The 11,875-nt window shown below is 47.7% G+C and overlaps 1 protein-coding gene across 1 annotated transcript; it reads left to right on the top strand.

The window, feature by feature from the left end:
• AGA (aspartylglucosaminidase) lies at positions 1–11,198 on the top strand. The gene is made up of 9 exons (XM_061571847.1): positions 1–186; positions 1,404–1,557; positions 3,157–3,269; positions 3,571–3,683; positions 4,997–5,102; positions 5,718–5,793; positions 6,489–6,596; positions 7,719–7,852; positions 8,538–11,198. The coding sequence occupies exons 1-9, from the start codon at positions 45–47 to the stop codon at positions 8,636–8,638; spliced, it is 1,047 nt and encodes a 348-aa protein (XP_061427831.1). The 5' UTR covers positions 1–44; the 3' UTR covers positions 8,639–11,198.
• Positions 11,199–11,875: the final 677 nt, after the last annotated feature.

Genomic DNA, 11,875 nt, shown 5'->3' with positions numbered 1-11,875 from the left:
GCAGCTCGCGTGGGGACCATTCTCACCCCGAAGCTGCCCCGGACATGGAGCTCACCCGTCCGTCTTTGTCTCCCCTGCTGCTACTGCTGCTGCTGCTGGCGAGTGGCTGCCTGGTTCTGTGTTCCCCGCCGCCGCCGCTACCCCTTGTCGTGAACACGTGGCCGTTCCGACAGACTGCACGGCGAGGTGAGGAGGACACGGACAGGCAGAGATCACTCCCGTGTCGCCTGGGAAGGCCGGCACGGCGCACGGAGGCGTTGTTGTGGCCAGCACCAAGCCCCCGGCCGCCTTTGTCTCCCCAGTCGCAGCTGAGATGTTCACACCCTCGCACCGGGTACTCGTTTGAGGCTGAGTAGACCTAGGGGAGTCCCAGGACCGGTGCAGATGATCGTCACTGGCGTTAGTGGTCGTGAGTGGAACTCGTGTGGGGCCGGGTTTTGTGTTTTAATTTGTGCAGCGGCGGTGGTGGGCGCGAAACGTCGGGCCCACCGCTCTTCGCAGCCGAGGCCGGTGGAGCCGAGGGCCCCAGCCGGGAGAAGTCGCCCTCTGCCCCGCAGGGGAACCAGGCGAGCAGGGGGGCCGGTGGCCGCGGTCGTGGCGATAGGCCGTGAAAGTGCATTGCGCTGTGCAGTGTGTCACGCACGGGGGTGTTGGTACGTACATCTATGTTGCCGTGTTAGCTCTGCTGCGTTAGCGTGGAGTGTTGGTACGTACATCTATGTTGACGTGTTAGCTCTGCACCTCTGCTGCGTTAGCGTGGAGTGTTAGTACCCCTGTGTGTCGGCACGTGTGTGTGTATGTACGTTTAACTTCTTTCGCACAGTACGTAACAGCCGTGTGTGTTAGTGGAGTGTTAGTACAGAGTGCTGGTACCTATGTGTGTGTCAGCGTGTGGTGTGTCAGTGCCCCCCCGTGTGTGAGTGAAGTGTTAGTACTGTAACCATGTGTGTTAGTGTAGCGTGTTCGTACTCTGCGTGTCAGTCTAGAGCGGTGTTCTTCACTCATTCTCAGAGGGGGTGCCACTTCCCCCAGTACGACATCACCAGTGTCGTGGGGGCCGCCACACATTTGAAACCATTGTGAGTTTGACAGCAGCACGATGTTGATGATGATGGGTGGTGCAGCGGTTAGCGCGCTACGCTACGAGCCCGGCGACCCGAGTTCGATTCCCGCTCACGGCCAACACCGTTGACGATTATCTGAACTGATCGTGGACTTCCCCTAGGTCGACTCAGCCTCAAACGAGTGCCTGATGCGATCTGTAAACATCGCCACTGGGGAGACAAAGGCGGCCGGGCGTGGAGTTGGCCACCCAACCCCCTCGAATGCCGTACCGGCCTTCATAGGTGCTGCTCGCTAACAGTCTGTTAAGGCTACACGGGGTGTGTGTGTGTGTGTGGCAGCGTGGAGTGAGCTGAAGGCAGGTGGATCTGCAGTGGACGCCGTGGAGGCCGGCTGCCTCCAGTGCCAGCTGGACCGCTGCGACGGCTCCGTGGGATACGGGGGCAGCCCTGACGAGCGGGGGGAGACCACTCTGGACGCTATGATCATGAACGGGTGAGATTGATAGGCAGAGGTGCCACGATGACGAGATGGTAACTATATTCTTAGGTTTTTTCGGTAAAGTCACATAGGTAAAAAAATTAATGAAAGTGATTTTTATTTTAATTTTATTTTACTTTTATTCATTTAATTTTTTTACCTACGTGACTTTACCGAAAAGACCTAAGAATATGAATCCTTGCAGTCACGAAAGCGTCAAATCTAGAGATAGTAACTACCTCGACTGGTATACAGGAGTTCGTGGGTTCCATCCCAACCCTTGATGCCTGCTGTATATTTGGAGCTTGCGTGTCTCTCTTCCCCGTGGTCACGTGGATTTTTCTCCTGTGTTTTTCCCACCACATTTGGAATCGACATCACACGTTTAGAGTATTTGACTGCTATAAATGTCCACGTGATTAAGCCACTTCGTTGAGCTATCATTTGTGGCCAGGTCGCTTCTGAAAAAGAGCTATACAGCTCAGTGGGCCTTACCTGGTAAAATAAAATATAGTTTAGTTTTTTATAGATAGGCAGGAGGTCGTTCAGTAGGGATAGGTAACCCATTTCTTCAGACACACCCGAATTGAGCCAGCGCGGGTCCCTCCTGGTACGGGTGGCTTTCCACTGCATATTTGCCTACCCAAGCCAGAACCAAACCGTGAAACTTTGGTCCCGACAAGACATCTGAATTTGGCCACGGGCGGCAAAATGGCGCCACCGCATCATCTACATGCGTCTTCACTTGTTCATTGCCCGTGGCATCAGTCAGGAAGGACTCTGAGGACACGGCCTCACCATGCCATCCACACGTGTCAGTCACAACCGGGTTCAGTGCGTGTGACGTCCACGGCACCGCTCGGCTTCTGCAGTTGAAACAACCTGGCACACCCCCCCCCCCCCCCCAGTCGCACCGAGATGGCTCAGTACAGCCCCAGCATAGCTCGGTTGTGCAGTGGAAAAGAGGGAGATAGGAAATTACTTTTAAAATTATTACGTATGTCTGTATGTTAAACTTATTTCGTACTGTACGTAGCCAGCCGTGTTAATCGGAGGTGCGGAGGAAGAACAACGCGGATTGTTTATCCAGGAGAGGCTCATTCAGTCTCATGACGCTTTTTCAGGACGGTCCTGCCAAGCTTTTGCAGTCGGGGGTAATGATTGCAATTGAGTGATTCGCAGGTAATTGTTCAAATTTGGTTCATTTGGACCATGACACCGGCAAACAGGTGCCTACTTTTGTGATTAACGCCACAGGATCTGTAACGTCCACTGTATTTTTACAGTTTATACACCCGCAGTATTAACCATAGTGGCCGGTCGGAATTCGAACTGTGAACCTCTGCAACAAGCGGATTATAAGATGCTCTGGGAAGTTAAGACGTTCCCCAAAACTCGTGCCCAGTGTCAAAAACCTCTTAAATCCCTTGTGATTTTTGTTGTTGTTGTGAAGTCATTGATGACTGGAAGGAGAACCAACAACTAAACTGTAATCGATGGACGTCTGCATCCCAGATTCGAATCTAGGATCTCACCAATGCTGGCTGAGTATCTCTCTGACAAGGTATTAGCCCCGAGCCAGGAGACGACCTCGAACTTTGTTGTGTTTTGCAGCGATACCTTCGATGTGGGTGCCGTTGCCGACCTGCGTCGAGTGAAGGATGCCATCGGCGTAGCCAGGGCCGTCATGGAGCACAGCGAGCACACTCTGCTGGTGGGGGAATCCGGTAATCATTTTTTTCTTGCGAAACTTGAACTTCATTCTGACATTTTTGTGAGGCTCAACCAGGACACATGGTGAGCTTGGCAGCACCCTCCACCCATCAGCCATGCTCGTTATTTACATAGCCATGCCCACTCAGTCACTTGCCCAGCTATCGTTTGTGGCCAGGTCGCTTCTGAAAAATAAGTTCATTTAAATGCAGTTTAATGGCATTGCCAACTACTGGATGTAATGTGATGATTTAAATTGTACAGAGGTGATTGTGGCTCATGTGACTAAGGCATTGTGTTTGTTGTCTTTATCAGCATCGAAGTTTGCTTTGGAAATGGGCTTTCCTGAAGAAGACCTCAGCACAAACTCATCCAGGGAACTCTACGAGAAGTGGAGGCGAAACTCATGCCAGCCAAACTATCGCAAGGTACATTTTACTTTCATCATTGTAATGTAATCAAGGCTAATGCAACCATTACATACACTCATTGCTCTTACGTTGTGGAGGCTAGAGGTGTGGGCTCGATGGAATCTGATCTGGTTATGAATCAATCCAAACCACGATGTCACGGATCCGATCCGGATTGCTTATGTCGTCATCAATTGGATTTAATTGCAGAATTATGTATTGCTGGATTTTAAGGTTTTGAAGAAGCTCCGGAAAGTATGACGCACCACTAATTCACCAATAAGATTGTACAGACCTGGTCACACACACACAACCCTTCTATATAGTACAAGACCCACCACGATCTCTTGGTTTAAAATAAAGTTGTAAGAAGAGCACCTTGTAATCCATAGCATATAGTCAATAATGTATAACACAATACCGTGTAACCCTGCAGCCACTATACATTCCACTTGTTCTAAAATAAATGTAAAAAAACATTTTTTCATGTAATGATAATGTAACGTTTATGTTGCGAGACTATTTTCACTTGGGATGCTTTGCAATTCCCCTTTGTGCAATGTTTCATATGGCACGCTCCGTGCTCCCAGGTGACCTGCATCGGCCTCAAAAACTCAACGAGAGCGCTGGCAGTCACTCATGCGGTGTCAAGGACACGGCCACACTGTGGGAATTGGGGCTGTCCTACTCGTGGCTGGCTCCCAGTGGTGATTGCCCAGATCACAGTATGGAGGGGGGGGGGGATTGTGTGGTCTGCCCGCACACAATATTGCATGAAATTTGCATGTGCGTGCACATGCCCCATGACCTCAGGCAGTGCGTGAACTAATGCTCATGCGAATGGATGGATGAATGAATCGCCGCCAAGCCAGTGTGCGGTCAGGCCTCTACTCCCTCGAGACGCAAGCCTTCTGTTTATAGTCACACTGCTGAATATGATTTGCTGCAGTTGCCCTCTGCTGCCCACAGTGTGTTATAGGCTACCGCACAGCTTGTTGTGGGCAGCAGAGGAGATTGCAGCTAAATCCACTGTTGGATCGTACTTCTGTGCCTCCCACATTTCTCCTCTGCTGCCCCCCACAGTCTGGAACTCTCTTTCCCCTGCCGTCTGTGCTGTTGAGTGCCTGCCGTCTGTTCAAGTCCAGGCTCAAGAACTTGCTTTGGTCCTCTGCCAATGGCCGACTGCCTCTTTTTCTGTAACAACTGTGCCCACTGCTTTTGTGCCTATGGTCTGTGCCCATGGTCTCATTTAGACGCTATCCAAATCCCCATTGCATTGTACTGACTTTGATTTCGATTACTGCATTTTATAGACCGTGTTTCAATTGCAGAATGTAACACCGGACCCAGACAAGTCTTGTGGCCCCTACAAACCAATCACCTCTTCTACGCAGACCTGGTCAAGTCCCATCGGCATTGACAATCACGACACGATTGGTAAGACAATGTTTGAATTGCAATGTGTGATGCAGACACCGCTGTGTCCGGTTGCGATATTTCAATAGGCACTGTTAATTCCTCCTGGACAATCCTGTGATGGTGAGAGGGCTCAAACGTTCCCTCCTCTGTTTTCCGAATTACAATCTGAGCCACAATGCCCAGCGATGGAATAAACTGATGTTCGTCCTGTAGTTAAGAGTACGTCCAGAGCACAATTAGTCGGTTGAGTGTTGAGTCGGGAGAAAATTATAATCACACGCAATTCGATACCCTCTTTGGCACGTTCTCCCCTTTGGCTGCCACTCTATTGTGACGTCTGCGGCCCAAGCCTGCGAGATGTTAACTCCCTCGCCGAGTATACAGGAGGTCGTGGATGCGATTCCATCCCTGACGCCTGCTGTATATTTGGAGTTTGTCTCTCTCCCCTCGTGGTCGCGTGGATTTTTCTCTGGGTCTTCCGGTTTTTCCCTCCACAATTAGAAACATGCGTTGAGAGTATTTGGCTGCTATAAATTTCCACATGATGAAACACTTTGTTGCGCAATCAATTGTGGCCAGGTCGCTTTTAAATAAAAAAAAAACAGTTTTTCAATATACTTTTCATTTTCGAAGGCGTCGTGGTGATCGACTCGCAGGGCCGAGTATCTGCGGGGACCTCCACCAACGGGGCAACTCACAAGATCCCTGGGTGAGTTTAGATGCAGTTGCTCTCTCCTCAATTGATGATTATAATAAAAACGGAGCGATTTCCTGCTATGACAATTGAGGCAGTGCTCATCTCCCGTTTACAAGGCCCGAGGTGGAAATTCCTCGTTCCTATGGCAGGTGTGAATTTACGCAAAGGAAAAACACCTGACCTCGTTACTTTCAAAGGGAAATGACGACTCGGAGGCGTGAGGAAACACAGACGAGTGGCAAAGGCAGCCGGGCGGTGAACCTTCGCCGAATTCCCCCCCGCCCACCAAGCTGTACGGCCAATTGATGAGCATTTACTTGCGAGAGGATACCAGAGCACCGAGAGAAAACCGACACATGCAAGAGGGGAGTGCTCTGTCGCATACAGATCGAACGGATGTAGCCCACATTTTTGCTGCACCACCTTCTCCAGACATGCCAGGGTACGTGTGGCACCTCGATGCGCTTGGTTAGGGAGTTTCACAACATTTGTGCGAGCCACCAACCCTCGCCTCCACACTGCTGGATTACAGCCGGGCGTAGCCACCACCGCTCGGCTGTGGTACTTATTTTATAAGGATTTTGAACTCGCGACATTACGGTTGTGAATTACTGTAGCACAAAAATGTTCATAATAATACCAATTTACAGCCCTTTGTGTCTGCGCGGGTTATTTTTTTGTTTGGTTTGCATGCTCTCGTGTTCCAGCCGCGTTGGGGATTCTCCTATACCTGGGGCCGGCGCCTACGCAGCAGGGAGCGTGGGAGGGGCATCGGCCACGGGCGACGGTGACGTCATGATGAGGTTCCTGCCAAGGTGCGTCTGCTGCTACTGTCGCCAGACAAGGCTTGATTATTGCAACTCGCCACAATAGTGGGACGTCTGGCAAAAAAACACTACGAAGCTGCGGCGTGTATAACATTCTCTGGCACGTGCCGTGACGGGTACTGCAAGATCCGACCGTGTCTGGCCAGTGCTCGCCGAGCTGCACTGGCTTCTGGTTTCCAAAGGAATACGGAATAAAGTCGCGCTCATTACTCACAAAGTGCTGGCCACAAACGAACCACAATACCTCGCTGATCTCTCCCCACCCCCCCCCCCCCGGGAGTCGATAAAACAAGTACTACAAGTTAACAGTAGTTGTCCTATGGATAGACTCTCCCCTGGAATGAGGAATTTCCACCACTGACTCAGGGCTGTAAATATGAGATGTGCACTGCCTCTGCTCAGTAGAGCAGGAAATCAACGTTTATTATTGCCTATTAAAATAATTTTTTTACAACAACCCGATCAACTGTGCCTGGAAAAGCCTTAACCCAGAGGCATTTCTGGGAAATACTCGGCAATTGTTACTCCTTCTTGGTTCTTTCGGTAAAGTCACGTAGAAGGGAAATAATAAAATAATAAAAATAAAACATAAATAATTCTCACGACGTTTTCGGCCACATCGCAAGCAGCCGTCCTCAGGTGAAGAACAGGTCTGTCGGAAAGACAGCGTCATTCAGACGCTGTCTTTCCGTCGTGAGAATTATTTTATTATGTTTTATTTTTATTATTTTATTATTTCCCTTCTACGTGACTTTACCGAAAGAACCAAGAAGATGAATCCCTGCAGTCACGAAATCTTTAAGTCGAAATTGTTACTCCGTTACCAACAAAAGCCACCCTGAATCCTAAGAGGTTGTTCAGAGGGTCCGCACTGGGGATGTGTGGCCAACACCAAGACGTTGCCATGCTTTTGGCAATGGGAAGAACCCAGAGAGCTCGAAGGGAACCCCACGCAGAACAGGGGAAGGGCACACAAACTCCACACGGAAAGGCACCCGGGTCAGGAATCGAACCCCCAGGTACCTTGCTGTGAGGCACAATTATTTCCATTGCGTGACTCTGACACCCATAACTGGAGTACCTCGAGACGATGTCCAATTGGTGTCTCAGTTATCAGGCAGTGGAGAGCATGAGGAGGGGCATGGACCCCACGCTTGCTTGCGAAGACGCCATCCGGAGGATCAAGAAGTTTTTTCCAAGCTTCTTTGGAGCCATTATCTGTGCCAACATCACTGGAGGCTTTGGTAAGTGTTGTGTGCCTTTTGTTGTTGTGCTGTCCGTGTTTATGGGGTGTGGTAGCGCTAGTTATTGTGCCGAGCTACGAATCCGGCTACCTGGATTCAATCCCTGGCCACGGCTAGCATCGGTGGCGAGTCTTATCAGAACTGGTCCAGGACCTCTCCCATATACATTCAGCCTCATGCAAGGGATGCCCAGAGCCGCCTTTAGCAGAGGCTCTTCCGCCAGCAGTGGAGTAAGCAGAAGGCGCAAGCGGTTCAGCATAAATTGTATTTAGAGCGGTGTAGCACCATTATTGTTAAAGACATTGTGCTCACTGTAGAGACCGTAGCGACACGACCGCACTCTATGATAGCTGGTGCCAATCCGTGCCACACGCCCTCCCGCATGGCTTGTGGGAGCCTCAGTACTGATAAAGTTATTTCATTTTTCTTTGGGTTCCGTTTCGATAACATACGCGTACATCATTGTAATGGAAAAGGGTTAATATATAGAGGACTGCAGAGCTTGGAGGGGAATTTGGCACCAGCTCACCACGTGGCTGCTGCCTGCCCACTTATCTGTGGTTCCTCCTCGCGCCACTGAGTCGTTCACTCCCTTCGAGAGTAAGCAACCGTTTAGTATGTTACAAGTTGAAATTATTACACAATGTCCTGTGCTTTAATTCACTGTTCTCTGTCCTGCTTGCAGGGGCAGCATGCAACCGGGCTCCCGGTCTTGACCAGTTCCACTACACGGTCTTCAACTCTGCCGTGGGCCAGGCTACAGACTATACCGCCAATTGTTTATAAACCTAGATGATGGAGCGTTTTACACGCTTTTAAAAGGCTTCGCAGAGGTGGTTGGGGGAACCGGGAGACTGATACCATGCTAGACCCGTGACACACTTGAGATCTTGGGTGGAACCTGGATTCAGGCCACGAGTGATTGTGAGGGTACGTGCGATGGAGGAAGACCAGGTTATGCGGGTTTTACATTCTGGAGGATTATGAGTTTATGGTCTCGGCGTGGTGTGCATTGACCACACACAAAATACAAAAAAACACATGGGGTGTTTCACTTAATTTGGCTGATTCCAACTTTTAGAATTAAATATATCAGTTTTATTATTGTGCGATGAACAAACAATTGTTACGATCTTTCCAGCTCATAAAAGATGTGTGCCCTAGTGGAGTAGTTCTCAGCCTCCTGGTATGGCAGCGCCCCAATCAAGACCACTGGTCCCCGTGCCAACCTGCTGATTGGCCAAAAGACATCAAAGGTTACCAACAATGCGGTGTTGGAGATTATTTCATGTCGTGTGCTTTGTTGCGCAAAGTGGCGCTTGCATTCCTCGTACACATGACATTTTCCCTGCACATTGTCCATGTCACAGGTTCACCTTAACCCCCCCCCCCACCCTCTTTAAACTTCCATGGGGCGTCACCGATAGGTTGAGAACCGCTGCTCTAGTTTAAAGATGTCCTGTTGAAGGAGCTTCAGAAGTTGTTCTGTGATCTCATCCTCTGGGCTATTCTTTCATGTGGTGCAATGCAATCTACGGTTTGGAATGGAAATGTTTGTCTCATGATATGACACTGATAGCACAATTGTAATTGGTTAAAAAAAAAACTTAGATTTTACAAAATGTTTACAATTAGTTTTTCATCCATAAATCGAGTTTAATTCAATCTTACGAATTAATTTTTCAAGGCAATGATTAACGAAGAGCCTGAATCGATGGATGGCCATTTGTGTCCATAGTTTGAGGTTTTCTGTGAATTCTCATGGATCTATACATTCCAGAATCGTTGATCAGTCTGTGACACAAGTAATCTTAAGCAGCAGGATCATGAATTCCAAACTTTTTTTTTAATTATTAAAAGATATACATACATATAAGGATGTACATAAATGGATATAAAGCAGGCAACCACAACATTTCCAAGAAAGACTGCTATGGGAAACGGCAATTGATCAAATACCTCGTAGCGTACACTTACTCATTTAGTTTAACTCGTAGGCTTTAACACCGACTCGCTTACATTTTTAATACTGTTGAGATAAAAGTATTCTAGCTAGGTGGTGCGTTGTGGGACCAAATCGAGTTTAAACCACTTAGGAATGGCCATTGCAGTAACATAGAAATGTCATCGTCAGATTTGTCTAGAGTCGAGGAGGGGAATAACAATTTGCAATCAACACGGATGTTGGGAAATTGCATCTTGGTTCTGACACTGCAGGTCGTTTGTTTCTTAAAGGTTAACTGTCGTTTAAATTAGATTTAACATGCAATTAATTCCTGGGTTAGGCTACGCAATTATGGGACCGAATCTGTGTTGTAAGGCCCTCCGGCACACAACAGAGGCACACATTAAAATGTCACTTGCACAGGCATTTAATGTGCACATTGTTTCAGCTCACCGTTATGTTAAAAGAGCAATTCTCACGAGCACATTTAGCAATTAGATACGTGATGTTTCGCTGCAAACTAAACCAAGAATGTTCGTCAGAATAATCAGGAAGTCGAAATAAAATCCAGCAAGTCAGAAGAAAACATCGTGTCAACATGAAACTATCACAATTAAACATTCTGAAGTTTGTTAAATGATTGTAAACATTTCATTTGTTTGGCTATGTCGGGTGGTAGAAGGTCTTACAATACATTTGGCCTCACCCAAACATCAACTATGAATTATAGTTGCTGCAAAAACATAGGCGTTAAGGTTTATTGTAAATTGCCAAATACCACTCCTTATGTTCATGTTGTGATATAAACTATTCCGGTGGGTTTTATGGTGGTGTTGATGGGGATGATTGTTCATAGTGTTATGACATAAATTGTGATCTCAAAGTTTTATGAGCAGAGGCAATTATGGACATGTGTTCTTTCTAACTCTGTAATGTCCAGTGAGACTTTTTGCAAGGGATATCTGGGAAGAATGCATAGGGAAATGACTGCACAGGTTGTGTGTAAAAAAAAATACTGTACAAGAAACGACAAAGGTCAATGCGCCCAGCTTATATATATGCTCCAAGCTCGTGTGCTGTTTCATTCAGACTCTGTCGCCTCGACGGACCTGGTTTTCACCTGAGGACGGCTGCTTGCGTTGTGGCCGAAACGTCGTGAGAATTGTTTTATTATGTTTTATTTTTATTATTTTATTACTTCCCTTCTACGTGACTTTACCGAAAGAACCAAGAAGATGAATCCCTGCAGTCACGAAAGCTTTAAATCGAGGTTTTGTATGTCCAGGTCCATGTGCTGAAAACCGAACACAATATGAAGATACTGTCATTGTACACGCAAACTGTGCAAAAAGAAAGTGCTGTAAATGATTATGAATAATTTAAAATGAATTATACCTTTAACTTTTGTGGCTGCTTGTTTTATACATTGTAATGCTTTCCAACTAAGGTTGCCCAACACTTGTGAGGCACAGACCAGGGGAATGATTCCACGACTCCACGTGGGGGGGGGGGGGGGGGGTTATACCCCGGGTTCATGTCTGCGATTTTAACTCCACTTATTAACGGAGTAAAAAATAAACTACTGGATAACCCCGTGGGTAATAGGATCGATTTGCCGTGGGGAGATATTTTGCGCAAGAAAATTGCAGATTACAGAATGCCGTTCTGTAATAAGTCATGGTGAAAGTCACGGACAATTTGCAAGGAATATGGCTCGGCGAATGGCAATAACTCATGTCAATAAATGTTAATAAATTACGGGGAAAGTCACGGACAAGTGCATTGAATACGGCTCAGCGAATCGTAATAACTTTTGTCAATAATGGCAATAACTCATGTCAATAACTCATGGCAATAATTGATGGGGAAAGTCACGGACAAGTTAATTGACTACGGCTCAGCGAATGGCCCTGAACAGCAGTCCTAGTATTGTTGTTGTGCTGCTGCCGCCGTGAACGACGCGTTTGCACACACAGCCACCCGTCACCTTCCGTAAACAAACATATATAATATGCCGTAGCAACAGTAAACAATAATCAACAATAACAACAATGAGAGCATGGGAAACAAGCGACGTT

The sequence above is a fragment of the Lethenteron reissneri genome, chromosome 48, assembly GCF_015708825.2.
Source record: "Lethenteron reissneri isolate LAM-NWPU_2019-01 chromosome 48, ASM1570882v1, whole genome shotgun sequence".
In the NCBI taxonomy this organism is placed as follows: Eukaryota; Metazoa; Chordata; class Hyperoartia; order Petromyzontiformes; family Petromyzontidae; genus Lethenteron; species Lethenteron reissneri.
The sequence above is the reverse complement of the archived record's forward strand: the minus strand, read 5'-3'. Positions and strand labels throughout refer to the sequence as shown.